The following is a 21,038-nucleotide window of genomic DNA, read 5'->3' as shown; positions in this document are numbered from 1 at the left end:
TATTTTATTAACGCCATTTTCACGCCAGATTTCTTTTGTAACGGCCTATGTCCAGAAATCATTCGAAATAGCCTTGCATCATTTACTATTGTATTTTCTGTTACACAATGGACTCTTGTTTTCAATTCATGATTAATATCTCAGTTATTTCAGATACTCTTTACTTCTGTGCTGGGTACTTCATCGTTACATTTCTGTATCTTCAACACCAGCAATTTATTTATTTTAGAGTGTCGGGATCCAGATAGTATTGTACCAGATAAGGGACGTGCTATTAAATTGCTTCGCTTGTTTGTGCAATCTATATCTGGTAGGGTTATTGATAGGACACGTTTTCTTGTCCAGGACCATCGTTTTCTCCATGTATCATCTAGAACACTGACCCCTGAACTCTGAACTGTTTATATAAATACGCGAAGGAACGACCGAAATCAGTTACAGTCTGATTTACGGAGATGAAGACGCTCCTAATTCTGGGCCTGAGTGTCGTTTTGGTTTTGGGCGCGGAAACTGGCAAACAGCAGGGGAAACACTGGGCCCTACTCGTTGCTGGATCCAACACGTGGGGAAATTACAGGCACCAGGTAAAAAAATCAAAAAATTAATTTAGGACACATACTGAGAAAGGATTATTAATTTTGATGCGGACTTAGGTATAGGTTGAAAATAGGAAAAATAAGGAACACGAAACGGACTGAATTATCTCATCTAATCATGTGTCATTGACATAGAAAGATTATATTTGAATTAGTTACATTTATTCTCAGGTCCTCCTGATAGGTGTTGATGTTCATTAAAATGCCTGTCGTGGACTTAAAAAAGATATTTCTCATCCTATTATGGCAATAGAACTGAAGTGACTTTCATGCACCGAACAAAGAAAATAAACAGGAAAAACGTAAAAATGTATCCACGTTAGTTAAGCGTTTTAGCAGCTCTTATTAACATTTGTATATATCGGCTTTCACCTGCTTCAGAACAATATATATATATATATATATATATATATATATATATATATATATATATATATATATATATATATATATATATATATATATGTGTGTGTGTGTGTGTGTGTGTGTGTGTGTGTGTGTGTGCATGGTACTAAATACTACATAAACGCAATAGCAAATGAACACAATAATGGCTATTCGGTGCCAAAGGTGAGTAAACGTCGACAATTGTAAAAGATCTTCACAACAAACAATCTTCTATTGAAATGTCATTTTTTATATGTGCCTTTTATATGAAGTTTTATCAGAGTGACTTTCACTATGTTTTTATGCTCTTCATGATCACAGCGATCGATGGGTGCTCGTTCAATTAGTCGAACGTAATGTAAAGGATTGAACAGTTTCAGTATATCGGAACACGACAACAAAATATTCGTTCATACAAGAGACACCAAAGATTATTGCTGGATTCGAACCTTTACCCGTTTCAAGGCAAGCATATCATACTAGCCACTGAACCGGGCGAATCTTTTTAGATAACAAGAAACCAAATGTCAACATTATCGTGGGGATCAGTGCAATTTAATTTCTAAACAAAATAGCTGATTTGTTTCAGAAAACAAAACTAAAAAATAATTTGGTACCACTTATCTGATCATGATCATTGTAATTGTTATACCAGACAATGTCCGAGAACTTAAACCTCGATAGCTAAACTGTTGAGAGTTTCTGTACCAACATTTCAAAGCTACCAACTGACGATATTATACCAACATGTATGCAAACCACGTAAGCTGAGACCTTTAAACGAGGAATGCATGATAAAGAAGATGAAAAGTCAAGGTGCGACTTCAAAACTGCACTAAGAAAGTCACAATCGCAAATTAATTAAATTCATAAATATTTCAATCTTCGAATAGTTTGAGTGAACTGTGAACAATGTTGAGGCTTTTTATTGATTGGTTCACTTACACTCTCTCTCTAGATAAAAAAGAATATAAGTATGAATTATTACAAAATTCGCTTAGAATTCGAACTTAACGTATATACTTTGAACATTACGTTTGTATTCCTACATTTGCCCGATGCCAGTACAGACTGCACGCTATTTAAGATGAGAGCCACTGTTAGTGGGAACATGAAAATATAAGTTGAGAATCGCACCACTGTCCTGGAATACACACCATAACAAAACTATCATGTAATTGATGCAATGTCAGATATTATGTTTGAAACGTGTCGAACTTTTGTGTTTATAGGTCTGGATGATCCATATAAAATTGTATAATATTGTATGATAGATAACAATTCTGGCATACAAGAAGTAGTCCCGCCATTCTTCTGTACAAACCAACATTTGGCATTAAATATGTTTTTGGTACAAGGATGTAACAATTTGCACATTGTCAGATAACACAGTTTTGATTTTGAACTCAGTGAATTTTATGATGATGAACTACCAGAAAATGTCTTTGACGTTTTGAGGTAGTGTCATTTAAATAAGAAATTGTGACCCTATATTTAAGAATTTTATATTTTTTACCATTTGTCTTTTGGAATATTATTGTATTATATCTCTTTTTCATCTTCATTTTGAAACACGTTTTGATTGTATGAATTTTAAAAGGTTTACCTTCCTCGTATTTCTGGGCAATTCTGTATATTTTCTTTTCAGAACTTTAGTTTAAACTGCCACTATATAACTAGCATTGTGATAATGTGCCGTGTAAACACGTAAATTCATGCTACGGTCCGTGATAAGCATATGAAGATAAAAAGAACGCATCAGACTAATTCGTGTTATTAGATATCTTGTTAACTAGGTTGTGGATGTAAAAATGTTGAATCTGCTGATAATCTTTATTTGTGCTATTCAGTTTATAATCTCAAATTGTCCGTCTGACCGGTAATAGTTACGTATGAAGTTCTAAGGGTAAGAGAGTAAACGTTATAAAAATACAGGTATGCACGGAACCCTCCGCCGACAGTTGCCATTCTAATAATTTCTTGTGCTTTCTACTACATCATGCGAAATGCTACAGCCAGACCCCTTGACTACACTATCCAGAATATTGGGCCAGAATTTAAAAAGTCAAAATGAAACAGGAAAGATAACGAACTTTCAACACAAACTATTGCATCATTTGGAGAACAGTAGGGGTGAATGTTTGAATAGGAAAAATCTCGTGAATACCTCGACACACTGGTGCATGGTTTTGCGGTCACATGTTTCATGTCATATGACATTCGTTATCACTTGTAATCAACGCGACAACGGGGAGCTGCACCATGTTATCGAGCAATCGATAAAAGAAAATGTGAACAAATTAAAAAGAATAGCATAAAGAATTAATCCATATCACATTAAAGCACTAGGTTAGATTCCACAACGGCAATTCAAACACTAGAGGAAAATATCAATATTATTTTACACATCTAACCACATCTAACCAACAGACAATGATAGCTTTATGACTTGATCTAAGGATACATATGGCGATACATATACATGTACACAGTAGTACCAAAAATCTGCACCGTTGTCGCTAAGTAAACGCCTCCGCTATCGATATTATCTCTAAGCTTAACATCTAGGCGGACACGGATGGATGATAACAGTTATATAAAATTGGCCTTGGCCTCTTCCTTGTTTTAAGTGAATATTGGTAAAGGTCAGTCTAATATCTAATTTGACTGTTATTAGAACCAAGTGAATTGCTTTGCAAAATGTGCCTATTTGTCTTTTAACTAAATGGAAAATCACCTGTGGTCATTTGGGGCACATCCGTTGTCAAGCCTTCAGTGTCAGAGGTGCGCTGATTTCGCATGTTGTTAAATTCTTCAGTTTTGGAGGAAACTAAATCCTGCAAGCAGTCAGCAAACCTATAATGCTTAAATAGAAGTGATCGGTTTCCTGCTTTCAGCCCAATTTGAATTTGAATTTGAATTGGAAAAAAGAATTTTATTACTACATACTTCAGCTAGCAATGCTGTTGTATATTTTAACCGATAATTCTTGTATTTGATAAAATACGTTTACAGAACAACGGGATACAAAGACTCCTCTCCCATAAGAAGTAAATGACCAGTCACTAAAAGCAGCTCAATTTGTTAAATACAATTTTCTATAAAAAGGGCAAGTTTACCTTCCGTAATGGGACCACCTTTAGTTGTATTCATGTTGAAGATAAACATTGCTGATATTAATTACACGTGTAAACAGCGTTCAATCTATTTCATTACACCGATATATGGATAATTTGGTAACACTGTTTGTACTTGTCTGATTACACGTGATAAAGGATCTCATATGACAACAAACACATGATCACAAATATCAAGCACAACTGTGTCCGAGTACATCACGAGACTGTCCTACAAAATCACTCCTACCTTTTACACCGATATTTGGATACTTTGGTAATACTGTTTGTACTTGTCTGATTACACGCGATAAAGGATCTCATATGACAACAAACACATGATCACAAATATCAAGCACAACTGTGTCCGAGTACATCACGAGACTGTCTTACAAAATCACTCCTACCTTTTACACCGATATTTGGATACTTTGGTAATACTGTTTGTACTTGTCTGATTACACGCAATAAAGGATCTCATACGACAACAAATGCATGACCACACATATCAAGCACAACTGTGTCAGAGTACATCACAAGACTGTCCTACAAAATCACGCCTACCTTTTCCGATATATACATATAACCTAGGCGTTTAGTTCGTTATCTTTCTACAGCTATGGAATCAACTATGCGAAAATGCATCAAGCATATTAGTCAAATAGATGAAAGCAGACTAAAACAAGCCTTCTGCGTGATTTGGAGTTCGATCCTGTGTTTGTCTCACTTGGAGTCCATGCGTATATACCATTACGGTATTGTTACAAAATTAACTTCGTTATTGCCTACTTCCACAGCAGTTTCCCATTTAATTTTGTTTAACCTATTATGAATTGTTTAATGTAAGTTTTTGATAATTCGATAGGTCTTATCAAATCCCTGATATGATGATCTGCAAAAATATACAGTTTGAATATTTATTACTTTAATATGTTACTTTATTCTGGAATATGAATAAAAGAGAACAAGAATTATAGATAACAGTAATTCATTTTAAGACACACTTCAAAATTTTGAAATGCCAACTGAGAGTCACTCTCTCAGATCACATAAAGCTGTGATTTCTATAAGGTGTACATATATAACAACATTTGGTTCATACATTTGGCTGTAGTACAGACATTTTGAAAATAAAATATGTAAGTTGATGCATAAAATACTGATCGGTTAAAACTAGACGGACTAAATACGTAAAGAATAGTATGTATGCTGATTCGTTAAAACTAGACAGACAAAATACCTAAAATAATAGTATGTATGCGATTGGTTTAAACTAGACAGACTAAAGACCTAAAGAACAGTATGACTGGCTGTATGTTGATTGGTTAAAACTAAATGGACTAAACACGTAAAGTAAAGAATGTATGCTGAAGGATTAAAACTAAAAAGATTAAATACCTAAAGAATATTATTATGCTGATTGGTTAAATCTAGACAGAATAAAGACGTAAATAATATTACTTATGGTGATTGGTTAAAACTAGACAGAATAAAGACGTAAAAATTAGTATGTCAAACATTCTTGAAAACTACTTAATTTCTAATCATATGACATAGAGTATTTTTGGCATTGTACATACTGATAAGTTTGGAGCAGTCATATTTGTGTACAACTTCATATGCATAGGAAATATGAGAGCATTAAAAATCAAAAGTGCAGTATAATGATTTCTCACTAACGCATTCGATTTTGCAATTGACGTAGTATACTGAAGATCTTGTAAAGAACAAAGAAAGTTGACATAAATATGAAATCTTTCATATCCTTGAAAAGACTGAAGAAAAGTTTCATATTACTGTAAATAAAATCACATGCTTTAGCCTGTCGTCCTGTTGGCTTTAGATAACTCATAAAGATCCAGATTTGTATACATATGTTCACTTGGTCTAGATGCGAACCATTGCAACAGTGAATTTTAGTCTAATTGTACTACAAGGAGTTAAATACATTACTCTCGGCATGCATGATAAATTCTACAAGGAGTTAGTAAAATACATTACTTTTGGCATGCATAAGAAATACTACAAGGAGTTAGTTAAATACATTACTTTTGGCATGCATGAGAAATACTACAAGGAGTTAATACATTACTATTGGCATGCATGAGAAATCCTACAATGAGTTAAATACATTACTCTTGCCAAGAATGAGAAATACTACAAGGTGTTAAATACATTACTCTTTGCATGAATGAGAAATACTAAAAGGAGTAACTTAAATACATTACTCGTGGCATGCATGAGAAATACTACAAGGAGTAACATAAATACCACAAGGTGTTAAATGCATTACTCTTGGCATGCATGAGAAATTCTACAAGGAGTTAAATGCATTACTCTTGGCATGAATGAGAAATACCACAAGGTGTTAAATACTTTACTCTTGGCATGCATGAGAAATATTACATTGAGTTAAATACATTACTCTTAGAATGCATGATAAATACTACAAGGAGTTAAATATATTACAATTGGCACGAATGAGAAATACTACAAGGAGTTAACTACATTACTCTTGGCACGAATGAGAAATACTACAAGGAGTAACATACATACATTACTCTTGGCATGCATGAGAAATACTACAAGGTGTTAAATACCTTACTATTGGCATGCATGAGAAATACTACAAGGTGTTAAATACATTACTCTTGGCATGCATGAGAAATACCACAAGGAGTTAAATACATTACTCTCGGCATGCATGATAAATGCTGTAAAGCATTAAATACATTACTCTTGGCATGAATGAGAAATACTACAAGGTGTTAAATATATTACTCATGGCATGCACGAGAAATACTGCAAGGAGTTAAATACATTACTCTTGGCATGCATGAGAAATACCACAAGGTGTTAAATACATTACTCTTGGTATGCATGAGAAATACTACAAGGAGTTAAATACATTACTCTTGGCATGAATGAGAAATACTAAAAGGAGTAATTTAAATACATGATCCTTGGCATGGATGAGAAATACTATATGGAGTTAGTTAAAAGCATTACTCTTGGCATGTATGAGAAATACTACAAGGAGTTAGTTAAATACATTACTCTTGGAAGCATGAGAAATACTGCAAAGCATTAAATACATTACTCTTGGCATGCATGAAAATACTACAAGGATCTAAATACATTACTCTTGGCAAGTATGGGAAATACTACAAAGCAGTAAATACATTACGTTTGGCACACATGAGAAATACTTCAAGATGTTAGTTAAATACGTTACATTTGGCAAGCATGACAAACACTACATAGATTTAGTTAAACACATTACTTTTGGCAAGCATGAAGAAATACTACGAGGAGTTAAATACGTAACTCTTGGCATACACGAGAAATACTTCAAAGAGTTAAATACATAACTATTTGCATACACCAGAAATACTACAAAGAGTTAGTTAAATACATTACATTAGACAAACATGATAAATACTATATCGAGTTAGTTAAAAACATTACTCTTGGCAAGTATGAATATACTACGAAGGGCTTAATATATCAGATTGTGTTAGTCAGATAATTGTCATCAAATAGCATTTGGGTATTCTTCCTTTATATTCGATCATTATAGCTTTCAACTGTCAATGTTTTATAACAGGCGGACGTGTGCCATGCGTACCAGATCGTACATGCCCACGGAGTTCCCGACGAGAACATTGTCGTTATGATGTACGATGACATCGCTCACAACCGCGAGTAAGTAAATCGAAAAAACTACATAGATTATTTTGTTTGTAGTCGTCAGAAAGAACGAGTTTGAACATGGTATAAGGATAAAAAGAGTCCATCAAGCTTATCGATCACCAAATCAACCAAACAAAATTTATAACATGCTTAATAAAAGATGAGTCAAATAGCGATGATGACATAATGAACATCGTCCAACGAGTTCTGCCGCAGAGGCATTAAGAGGCTGCTGTTGGCTAAGGTATGTCTCAGACGGCATTTGCTGAATTGTCTTATGAAGGATGCATACATTATTTCAATGTTTATTATTGTTAATAAAGAAGATTATCTTTTCTCGTGGTATTTCCTAGTAGGGAAAGATTTGTACATCTACGTTTGAAGAAAATATCAATTTTTTGAAGATCTGGAGCCGACCGTTTGCAACTAAAGAAATAAATCGTTGACAGACGTAACTAGTTTATTAATGAATGATGATATGATTTCCGAAATGCGAAAGCTCTGTTATAGAGAGTACCGTCAATTTCTCGCCTATAAACTTGCTGCACTTCTCAAGAATAGAATGTTTGATGCAATTACAAGGCTGGCTTTTTTTCTCTTTCAACTAATCATTTTCATGGTCAAGAAAGAACTTATCTTATATGAAATCAGGCTACACATGACAAAAGGGCTAGCAAGAAAACGAGATAATAAAAATGAATTATATCAGAACGAATTTTGTTAAGATAATAGGTTGCGGTCGCAAATGATAACATAAATTAATTAAATTAAATGAATATATTTATGTTAAATGAGTTAATTGTTTGCCAAATTTTGTTTGGAAGTCACTGAAACATGTTGCTTACGTGGTAACATCGAGTAAATCTTGTGAACAAAGAACAAATAAGATTGTATGGTAATGGCTTATATTTGTGTGTCTAGGAACCCAACGCCTGGAATCGTCATCAATCAGCCAAATGGGAAAGACGTCTACCATGGGGTCCCTAAAGACTACACAGGAAAAGTAGGTGTATCTGAAGATCATTTTTCCAAATGTCTAACTGCTCCAATACTCATGATTGTATAATGACGTCCGATTTCTGAACCTAAAGCAAATTTCTGTGAGCAGATTTAAGGCAATACATATTTTAAGGATGAATTATAGCACAGCTGATAATGTATGGATTTGTAATGATTATATATGCCGTTTTGTTGGATTTAGAATAACTTAGTCTAGGTTGTATCGTACAATCTTTGCACGGGAGGAACCAAAATAGAGAAGAAAAAAAAACAGTAACATGTAGCTGAGAAAGGGCGGAGGCAGTGAGGGAAAGGGGATGAGAATAGTAACATAACGGACGAAAAACAGGTTTGCAGGAAGTGAGCTACGCAACATATTGGATGAATCAAATTGTGTGATCAGACTGGACATTTAATCTTTGATAAAAAGCCATCAACATTAAATGCATTTAAATAATTTAATAATTTGAGATTACCAGTGACTGCGCTTTATTTCTGCTTGAACTGAGGCAACACATAATGAAGGAATATTGTTTATCAATTGACCATATATTTCATTCTAGAACGTGAACCCACAAGTTTTCCTGAACGTCCTCACAGGGAAGAAGGAGAATCTTCGGGGAATAGGAAGCGGCAAAGTTATCGACAGGTATCTACGATCTTAAGTCTTTCTTTTCTTCGTATAATCATTGGTATGGTGTTTGGTCCATGAACGTTATTTGCAACTGGAGCGATTATATTTCTAAATTCTCATTATATTTCTAAAGTCTCATAATTCTTATATCACCTAAGCATATTAAATCATGCCATTTCATATATATATATATATATATATATATATATATATATATATATATATATATATATATATATATATATATATATATATATAAGGGAACGAATGGTTTTGTTTATGGTGCCGAAGCGATTGGAGGTAAGTGCCCTGCCCAGTGGTATGTCACTGTAGGAGATCCAATGGTAGGATCTCAACCCGCAGTCTTTCGATTGCGAGTCAGGTATGCTAAAAGCTGAACGACTGCGGCTCCTAAAGAAAAAGAAACTTGGCTAAAGCATTTTTAAAATCTAGTTTACTTAGGAGCATTTAGTGCTTATTATATACTAATCATTTCCTTTACATGAATAAACTGAACTGTAAAGTTGGGATAAACTCCAGGCTTTATATCCTAACGTAATTTTGTTTGGTGTCATGGTTTCAGCGGTCCAAACGATCATGTTTTCGTTAACTTCGTCGACCATGGAGCTCCGGGTATCGTTGCGTTTGGAAATAAATATGTAAGTACCCAGTCACGTTACCCGAAATCCAAAAACTTTCTTTTGCTTTAGATTATATAAATTTAACTGTCATCTACGCTAATATTGAAAAAAGAGGTGAAATATACACTGCATAAAAATGCATATACGATTTTCTTCTCAAGTTTTTGTTTTTCTTTATTGTTTGTTTCTGTATTCTTTTCAATATAGAAAAGTCGAGCAGCGAGCTAGGTAACGTGACATAAAGTGAGGAGAACAGCATTTTTCTTAATGTTAGATAACGTTTTCAAACCCTTAATTGGCTTGTTTGTAGCGCATATATATCTTTCGAAGATAATGGGCTGTCCATTTACGCACACCATGCGGGCTTATCTGTCTAATTTTGAAACATTCCTACTTTCATAGTATACGTTGCTGATAAAAAAACAAAATGCACACTTTTTTGTCATATTTCAGCTCCATGCAAAGGCTCTTATGGCTGCTATACAAGAGATGTATCAGAAGAAAAAGTACCAGAAGGTGAGATGGGCGTCTGTTACTTTCATTGTCCTAATTAATCTGCTATATTTGCCCAGTGATGGTAAACGCGATAATTAGTATAGCGTATACGTTGACACACAAAAGGAACAATGAAACTGTGTGAGAACTGGAATAGTTTTTGCATTTTCAAAGATGACGATTAATGAAGTTCAATTTTGATAACTTGAAGGGTTCTAGAAGAATATATTGGATAGACATAGAAAAGAAATTTTGAAGTGGGAATAAAAAGCTTCATCATTTTAAATTATAAATATTCACAAGATTGGTAGAAGCAATAACATTTAGTGTATAATTACGCCGATCACAAAAGACCTATCCTCTCCCTTTGCCACAAGTCTACACAGACCCGAAGATCCTCTGGTTTAAAACAATAGTGACTCATTGTTTAGTCATCAGGGCAGTTATACTGAAAATATAATTTAAGAATGAAGCTCATTCCTGTTACATTATAATAATAACTTTATAATATTACGTACGAGCAAGTATAGTAAAGAGAACCATGCAATTTGTAAACATTTTATTTTGCTATGTGGAGTACATGCCTCCACGTTAATATGTACCATACATGGAACAGTGGTTACAAATATAGGAAAGCTAGCACCCATTTCTGAAAACTCTCCACGTTTTTTTTCTTCATAATTATTAATGTTCTGATAGACCTCCATGTATCGTCGAAAATATTATCTAGTTGTAGTCAAGTATTTTCAATTTTTAATAATATTTACAGATGTTTATTGAGATCTTTCATACAATTCACGTGATAAAGTTGAATAACTAGAGTTCATTTTCTTTTCAGCTTTTATTCTACCTCGAAGCATGCGAATCAGGATCAATGTTTGAGAATCTTCTTCCCAAAAACATCAATGGTACATGAAATTCCGCTACTTGCACACTTTTTTCCTCTTTATTTGTCTCTCGAAATCTTTCTGTCGCCATGTCCCTGACACCAAATTGACCAGAATGAAGTGGTTAGGGAGGAGATTCTACACTTCATGGATACAGTCAAATCCAGTATACCTTTCCAATTTTGTAGACAAATATATATCGACAATAAATCGGTTCCTGCGTAACAGCAGAGTCGGAATGACGTACAACACGCTGCTGTGTCTTAAGAACATGTGTTATATACGTCTTCAGGGCAACTTTGTTGTCATCTTTAAAACTATCATTTGACTTCTAGTAATGACTGAAATTAACCTACACAGATAAAGCTGTCAACACTGTATGTTGTGGACAAAATATGCTTATGTTGGGTACATGTGTGCAAAGCACAATTGTGTCTCAAACAATCAGCATACTCTTATCGTAGCAGAACGTATCACAATAGGTCTGCCTTCGGCAAGAGGACACTCTACTCTTTGTCTGGCGACAACGAAGTTGTGTACTGTGGCCAAGAATGGCTCGACAGTACACCACCTCGCTTTTAGCGATATCGGTGATGACAGGATAAACATTCAATCAATCACAATCATTTAGTGTCATATAGTGAGAAATAGTGACATTTTGTAAGAATTAGTTACATTATTGCTGCAGTAATTATGCCTTTGCTAAGCCAATGTACTTCACACGTCAAAATCAACCGTGATGTCATTGAATAATATCATTACACCACGGATAGACACACATCTACATAGCGATAACGATTAGTTTTATAACAATCGCGATGTGGCATATTAAACGTTAATGCTAATCGTATTTTTCAATCTGTAGTTTTTGCCACCACTGCATCAAATGCTCGTGAGTCGTCCTACGCCTGCTATTTTGATAAAAAACGACAAACCTACCTGGGGGATGTATACAGTGTTATGTGGATGCAAGACTCAGACAAGGTGAATCTATTGTGCCTATATATTATATGATGTTAAACACAGCTGAATATGACATCCAATTTTATTTTATAAATTCGACATTGCCCATTAAGAATATGCATGACGTCGGTAAAGGACATTGCACATGAGAAGTTAGAACATAATTCAAGTCTTACAATTGAATTTAATTAATCTTTCATAAGAAATATAGGAAACTTGTATAAAGTTTTACATTTTGATAATTTATTTAATTTGTTTGCATATTACAGTTTCAAATCAAATAAATTATTGAATATATTTTGCAAACTGTATACAATTTAAACCGTAATGTAAACACTTATGCAATATTACTACGCCAGTTCAGCATTGATACGTTTTTTTATTAGCAGATTTGAAAAAAGACTCCTTTAAAACACTTACCTTTTTAACTGCAGGAGGATTTGACCAAGGAAACCCTCCAAAGTCAATATCTGATTACAAAGAAGAAAACAAACACCAGTCACGTGACTGAATATGGAGACCTAGTAAGGCTATGTGCATTTTATTTCGACAGATGCATTGTTATACATACATGTTAGCAGACCCAAATGTAGGATTATTTATACCTGCATTATAATACCTTGAAATTTTGCGGAAGATGATAGAGACTATATAAATATAAGACTGAAGAAATGAAAATTATCTTCAAATTGGTTTGGGTCATTATTCGAAAAGATGCATAGAATTCAAACATCTACCGGATACTGATTAATTTATTGAATTGATTGACAGATATGCACAGGCTCTATTGTTAATACATGTAATTGAACACATTTTATACTTAATATTAATCTAGCTATACTAATATTTGAATTCAAATAGCAAAGAATAAAAATCGGGTCTTTATAACACAACTTTTAGGACGAATCACTTCAAGAATTCATGGTTTATTCCTTCTACCAAATGTAGTCTAGTGTCTAACTGATACCTCAGTTTTCTTAGTATAGATTTATCATAAAATAAGTTTTGTATACATCGGCTATCTCAGTTTTCGGATTACATATAGGCCTATATTAAAATACAAGCTTTGTACACACCGGCTATCTGAGTTTTCGGATTATAAATATATCGCAATGGAAGTTTTGTATACACCAGCTCTCTGTGTATTTTAATATCTAATTAATGTTGTCATCTCACGAATTTTTCATTTTTACCTTCTAGAGCATTGACAAAATGATGGTAGGAGAGTTTTTAGGGAACATGACATCTTCCATCAAAGTTGAGCCAAATGTTGCCAACCCATATGTAAGTTAAATTTTATGCCTTTGTATCGTTATATGTTTTCTGTCTGGAAACAATGCAAGTAAATAGATATTTATTTTTTTGGATAAAAGAAACACACAAGTATCATCGAATACGTGCACCTTTCAAGTTTAAATGTTTATGTTCATGCCAGTGAACTCTGTAAATGATCTGTTAATGATTGAATAGAAGCATATACTATGTCCTCTATTGGTTTTTGTTTATTACCTTTTGGCAAACATTTTGCTTGGCGTTTGGCATCTGCATATTCAGCGCCTGACGTACTTGATGACGTTCTACACCAAAATAAGCTTTTTGATATCAAATCATGTCACAAAGAATGACGATAAACATAAATGCTAATTTATATCAAAGAAAAGGCAGACGATTCTCTAGATGTATGTAGAGCTTCAGACATGTCAATAACTATTTTGATGTCATTACCAGTTAATTAAAACTGCATTTATTAATTTTGAATGAACATTGTATATTTCCAAGTTATGATGTTTAACTGATTAAACATAAATGACCTATGAACATCTCTGATACAGGTATATAAAACTGAAATAATATATTTCCTTTGTCTGTCAAGTAATGATTTAACTTGATCAACAACATTTTCTTTACGTAAACATAATTTTGATGAGTCTAATAAAGAGTTCCTATTACAGTCTACAAAAATATTTTGGATCAATATCTTGGAATGTCGTGCGTGAATAATCGCGGGCTCCTTCTTTCACAAAATCAGTAACGTCGATAATAGTTATCGTCCGCAACAAGAAAGCACTTTGGAATAATACATAATAATAAAAGCCACTTTGTGCTGTTATAATTCACCATATATCTTTTTTTTTGTTGAAAGGATCTAAGACAAGCGTCGGAATTAAAAATAAACATAAAACAACAAACAGTAACAACAAATTTTACAGTAATGAATTAACCCCAAAAAGGCATAAGCTAATGAGGTACATGTTTATTAATTTTATCGGGTGTGTCAGAATGAATACAAAACATATCGACCACAGGCCATAACAATCATTATGTTTCATCAAACCTTTCTAATCAATGAAATACTAAAGGTAAATATAAAGACGTTTAACAGCTGTATCTTATGTGTGTTTTCAGCAGCATCTAAAGATTTCATGATATGTTGGTCACTAAAGTACAGCTGAAAGTGTTCTTGAAAATTTAACAAGAAAACTGTTTAATTGCCTTATCAGTGTATCTTAGAAGAGGCGACATAATTATTTTACAAATGATTATAATATAATCATGGATAATGCAAGCTACGGCGCTATATTGAATTTTCATCTTAACGGTAGGATTGGAATAAATCCCAAACATTTTATTTAAACATTTTGACGTATCAGTAGTCTAGCAATGACGTCTAAACAGCGCAATTTTATTGACAAATTTGGCTATTACGTTTTATTTAATGTTAGAAGGCACTGGTTGTTTTTAGTCCAGAGTATGTGCTTTCATGCCCTTATTACAAATACTAACTTCGGTTTCATTGCTGATTGTATGATGCATTGAATTGCTATCTCCAATTAGCATCTCTTTTTAATCTGGCCATCAAAATACTAATTAGGTGCCAATTTTACTGAGTTAAATAAAACAATAACAACACAATCTCACCAAAATGTAAGTTTAAAGAGAACGTTTTTGCAGGTGAAAAGCTTTTCCTGTCACTATATATGTCGGTAACGAAATTGTCTAGCAAATTATTTTTCCAGAAAATTTATGTTTATGACATAATAAGATATAAATACTAATTTCTATTTGCTAAACTACTGAAAAATTTATAAAACTGATGTAGCATATATGCCATGACGTTGCAGGTGAAAACAAATACAGTACAGGTATTCTGTTTCTGAATGCAAGGAAGTAATGTGTAAAAAATATTAGTTGAGCTTGTAATCAGCTGTTATGTTAATAGTCATTGAACTGTTTGGACATTTTTTCATGTAAACTTTTGAAAAGTAATAATAGTTTCCTTGCATCATAAAGTTTTTTTTTTTAAGGTATGATCAATATTGTTAATAATGTCCGTAATATAATTGTCCGCTACATTTATGCCACATATGTAACTTGAAAACGGCGATGGTTATGTGTGTAAAATGTATGGTTTGAGAAACTGTGACAATATCGAAATCTTACTAATAGTCACTTCAGGTTTTCGTCTCTTTCTCTTCGGAATTGGCACGGTCTTTATAAAATTATGTTTTGTTTTTGTTTTAACGCCGCTATAGGCTTTATGATATCGTGGACATTGGAGCTAACTGGGTCAGCTGTCCGGGGCTGTTAAGCATGTTGTAGTGCACATATTACAAGTATGATAATACATAATGACAAGAATACTGAGTATTTACAATTTTATGCTAGGTATTGCAATCTAAACTTGAAAGTTTCCATTCCATTGCTTTGGTGAAGCCCTAGTAGCCCCAGACAAAATATTAATGTCCAGATTTTGATGGCAAAACTGTCACAGAGTAGGCATATAACGACCTCAAGAAATGTGAGTCATGTAACAATTGCACGAAATTTATTTTCTGAAGGGTTGGATGTGGGGGCTTAATCTCTGTCCTGGGCCTAGATAAAGAAATAAGTTAGGTATGAATAAATTTCATGAGACCAAATTTTGATTAATGTGTATTTTACTCGTATACAACGTGAAATCAAACACAACAAACTGAGACCCAGCTTTGCAGTCGTTTAATCAGGGTGCAGATTCAACTCTACGTTCAACTCGTGTAATGAAATTCAGTGAAACGAAGGTACCTAAGATCATCTTAAACCTTATAAGATTCGGCGGGGATGTAACATATTTACGACATTAGCTGAGCTATCGTCTTTGGAGCATCTTTACAAAACCACATGTGTATCTATGTTTATCTTTTAATTTTTGCATGGGTTGGAATGGCGATGAACTAGTTTGATGTAGTTTTGAAGTAAGGTCTCATCGATTGTATTAACTTATAACATTAATACACAGTGTAAAATTTAACAATCATGCCAACTTATTTTCATGTTGTTCTGTTTCAATCTTCAGGAAGATGCTGTGAGATCGGAGGATGTTCCTGTGGCCATTTTAGAGAGAAGTCTGAAGCTAGCCAAATCTGAAATGGAGAGATCACAACTTCAGACCCGACTGAATGAACTACTTCGAGTATATTTCTACACCTTCGCAACCTTTACTTTATCACAAGTTACATGGAAACATTATGGAGCGCTGTGTATGATGGAATAGTGTCATGGCATGTGTGGCACTGATCAGATCCCTTAGGGGATTGATGTAGCTGGATTGAAGTGGCACTCTGGCCGAGCGTATATGAATATTGGTTTATCTTAAAATAAGAATTTAAATTACCTTCTCATTAATATTACTTGGTCAATCTTTAATTGAGATTTATGTTAACTTTGGTTCAAACATGTCTGACACTATTCACGTAAATCATACCTTCTTAAGACTATATTAAGTTATATTTGTATTTTAGCATCAGAGTTTTCTCGCTGAAGCTTTCAACCAATAACATTACTGAATATTCATTAAAAATTGATTTGTCTTATAGAGTTTGAGAACAGGGGTCTCTGCTAGCGACTACTGTATTTATCATTTTTATTTCCACCCATGAACAGAATAGTCGACCTATCTTAATATTATATGGCTTATATTTTCCGTTTCTATTTAATTTGTGGCAGCCATATCTTTGGTAACCTCTATAGCTCTGTCACAAGCCGATTTTGCAAGGTTGCTTTATTTAAATGACTGTATATTATATGCTTGGTAGATGCTATTAGTTACTATTATGACCCTAAGATTTCATTAAAAGTCGCAAGGCGTGCATTTGTACTTTACATTTAGAAAGAGAGTTTGCACATTAGAGTTTCACAGTATATATGCTCTTTTATCAAAGTTAGATTTCACGCGGAATTCTAGATTAAAAAAGGCTCTTGTTTGCATCATAATTAACAGGAAGGCCATCACTACTTGACTTATCTGCTCTGAATTATGTTTCCACAAAATGTGGTAGGAAAGGTCACTGATTTGAATGAATTTACTCTTGTAGGATAGACAATTGGTGAGAAGAACCTTTGAATCCATTATCAGTTTGGTTCACGAGGATGTGGAAATGGCTAACCGTATATTGAACGGGGAGCGACATACTATTCACGACTGGGATTGTTATGAATCCGCTCTGAACAAACTTGTTCAAACATGTCCTCAACTCAATATTCCCCAGGTAAGGAGACGCAAGTGTTTTTATTTATTATCCCTGTTTCTGGTTAATTATGAACGTTAAGTCATGAATGCGACAGCAAGCGGGTGCCTACGTGGCATGTATAATCAGTAAATATTTCATTACAAATAAGTGTTATTTGTATTAAGGCAGGATCATTGTGGTTTGGTTAGCAGAATACTTTAAGCGTATCTACTTTTGGAAGTATATATGTGCACGTATGTGCTGGGGATGTCGTTTACTCAAAGCAGACCACTGAATCAGACGTAAGTTAAAATTAGAAAGGAAGACTAAGAAAGAAGACGTCATTGATTTGCCGGAAAGTTGTTTCATAACTGATTTTGTTGATAAGCTAAGCAACAAGTTTTATTTGACTAAGGTATTCATAAGATAATGTAACTATCTTAGAAGAACAATGTTAAAAAAATAAAATACGATTGTTCTCGTTAGGTTTTTTATCTATCAAGGCAAGGTTAGGGCATTGTCAGTACCACTGAACGATTATTATGTGTTCTGTATCGTGTGCTAATGCAAAATATATCGTAAGGTTGAGTACCTTTCTTTGACTAGCCAAATGAAGATTATCTGTCACTTTGAGACCTCATTTTTACTTTGACACTATGGACATTCTATCAGTATTTGTAAACATTATTAGTGGCAGGTCTATGTTTTCCCGGCCATTAATTGCTATCCCTGTGTGTGGCAATATCAGAGATACTAGTTTTCCAGTTTTCCATTGGATGTCGTTATGCTGAAGAGGAATGATGATGTATACTGTGTCATCTGAATCATTACTTTAAACGGGCAAAAACCAGATAGCTTTGTCCAAGCATCTAGTCACTGATAAATTTTTTACAAGATATCGTATGCTTCATTTTCCCAAGATCTTGTGAAAAGTCATCACTCTTACCATTTATATCAATTAATTAGTTGATACTTATGTTACATTTTATTTTCAGAATGATTACGCTCTGCGTCATTTGTACACACTGGTCAACATGTGCGAGACAAATACGTCCGTTGATATTCTTCACGAAGCGATCGATGAGGTGTGCAGACATTAAACATATTCATCGGATCCCTAGTCTGTCTGACATACACGCTCTTCGTATGTCTGAATTATATTAACACAGTCTGCATTTGTTTTGATAATACTGTGATAAGCTGACTGTACTGAATAGCTAACTATTTTGTAATAAAAAAAATTCATACCGATAGAAGTGTGCTTAGCTGTGATAACATGCCACTCTTTTGATCATCTTTTCATTGATTTTTTGTTATCGTTTTCGCAGCAGGTGTATTTTTAAAGGATATTGTAAATATAAAAAAGATATATTTCTAAAGCAATAATTAGAGTGGACAAAAAGTTTGTCTTTTCCTCTGAAACTACGAAACTAAAAATAATGATTAAACGTATTCGTCTGTTTATAAGGATTTTTCTTTTGAACTTATCGTTACAATCCTTTTATGGACATATTTCATATTTGGTGACTAACGTAACGATGACTGTGCCAGTAGCAGGTAGATCTATCTGTCAATTGTCTTTTTTATTTTGTGTGCGGCATTTTAAAGAATATAGCTATTTTTATGCCCCAAAAGTTATCTTTATGTAACCGAATAAAATTGTTCTACTGTCCGAATAATCGTCTATATACAACCGAACAAAAGAGATTTTGACAGTCCCAGAAGTGGTCTATATGTAATCAAATAAATGAGTGTTCTACTGTCCTAACAATGGCAAATACGTAACCAGAAAAAGCGTGTTCTACTGCCCCAGTAATTTTCTATATGTAACCGAGAAAAGCGTGTTCTACTGTCCTAACAATGGTATGTATGTAACCAAGAAACCGTGTTCTACTGTCCTAACAATGGTATGTATGTAACCAAGAAACCGTGTTCTACTGTCCTAACAATGGTATGTATGTAACCAAGAAACCGTGTTCTACTGTCCTAACAATGGTACGTATGTAACCGAACATAAGAGTGTTCAGCTTGAGAATAACAAGTGCTCTAATACAACGAAGGCTGTCACAATACTATTTATCATAGACCCTTGCAGGCGTGAACAGCGTTTAAATATTTTTCAATAAAATTAAACTTTTTTGGCAAGACAACTCTCTAACAAGGAAATATTCATGTTACCCCTACTGCAATTCATAACAGAGAGAAATGCCGATAGATTGTGATTTGGGAAAAACTAATTTGACACATAGCGGAAGAGATTATAGATTAGTTAGAAATGAATACATAAATAATTTTCAGCCATTTCTACGAAAACAATGAATGCTTTATTAGTGTGTCATATACATTCATCTTCGAGTTTCTTTAAATAAGTTAGAAATGCTGCAATATATTACTCTCCCTTTCAGGCATGCAATAAGAGGTTCCCTGATATTTTCATGAAATATTCAACATTTCAGTGGGAATTTCCCTGATAATTTCATGAAACGTTCAACATTTCAGTACGAGTTTCTCTGATATTTTAATGTAAATTTTAACATTTCTATAGGTAGATTCCTGATATTTTAATGAAACTTTTCTACTATAGGCTAAAAGTTGTAACCCGAGTTTCAGCCATTCTCTTGCTAATTCATATGTTGAAACAATATTGTAACATTTCGACATTGATGAATCTGGTTTTACTGTTATTGATATCTCATAATTGATATTATCAGTGCAGACTGTTCATATGAAGAAGAACATATATCTGATGGAGTGATTCATGGGACAAAAATAATGGCCATGTATGTACTTTCCATTGAGTCCACACTGTGTTAGGCTTTCGCTTAGTCATCTAAGGAACAACAGTTTCGTATGTGAAGACTTTAGGAAGTTAATGGATGTTGTGCGTTTTCTTGTGGGGTTGGGGTTGGGGGGAGTAGTCAGTGAAGCCAGCAAAACGGATTATTGCGAAAATAAGTCACCATTAATCTCCTCATAATTTTAAGTACAAAACTATTATCCCTGTTTTGATACACATAACGGGTAGAAAAAGTAATTGCGTGAGGCACATAAGGACACGCAATATTATCAAGGTTTCAGGCAATAATTCGCGAATGTTCTGTCTTACATTTTTGACGATTTACCAATTACATATGTGATACT

At 33.7% G+C, this 21,038-nt stretch overlaps 1 protein-coding gene across 1 annotated transcript; it reads left to right on the top strand.

Annotated features, from left to right (window-relative positions):
• Positions 1–425: 425 nt before the first annotated feature.
• LOC149805860 (legumain-like) lies at positions 426–19,365 on the top strand. Its single transcript, XM_089950583.1, has 13 exons — positions 426–584; positions 7,707–7,804; positions 8,714–8,795; positions 9,355–9,440; positions 10,009–10,084; positions 10,520–10,582; positions 11,400–11,469; positions 12,314–12,432; positions 12,846–12,935; positions 13,612–13,695; positions 16,745–16,861; positions 17,763–17,936; positions 18,893–19,365. Exons 1-13 carry the CDS (start codon positions 456–458, stop codon positions 18,995–18,997), a joined length of 1,293 nt encoding a protein of 430 aa, XP_089806709.1. The 5' UTR covers positions 426–455; the 3' UTR covers positions 18,998–19,365.
• Positions 19,366–21,038: the final 1,673 nt, after the last annotated feature.

This window comes from Sinohyriopsis cumingii, chromosome 2 (assembly GCF_028554795.1).
Source record: "Sinohyriopsis cumingii isolate HCF-2022 chromosome 2, ASM2855479v2, whole genome shotgun sequence".
Classification (NCBI taxonomy): domain Eukaryota; kingdom Metazoa; phylum Mollusca; class Bivalvia; order Unionida; family Unionidae; genus Sinohyriopsis; species Sinohyriopsis cumingii.
This window is presented reverse-complemented; position numbering and strand designations above follow the sequence as displayed.

What these genes read in the sequence shown, in the direction of transcription:
- LOC149805860 (XM_089950583.1), top strand. Translation starts at nt 456, where the DNA reads ATGAAGACGCTCCTAATTCTGGGCCTGAGTGTCGTTTTGGTTTTGGGC. An exon ending in GACATCGCTCACAACCGCGA is followed by an intron (nt 7,805 to 8,713) that starts GTAAGTAAATCG and finishes TTGTGTGTCTAG; the next exon opens with GAACCCAACGCCTGGAATCG. An exon ending in AGAAGAAAAAGTACCAGAAG is followed by an intron (nt 10,583 to 11,399) that starts GTGAGATGGGCG and finishes TTTTCTTTTCAG; the next exon opens with CTTTTATTCTACCTCGAAGC.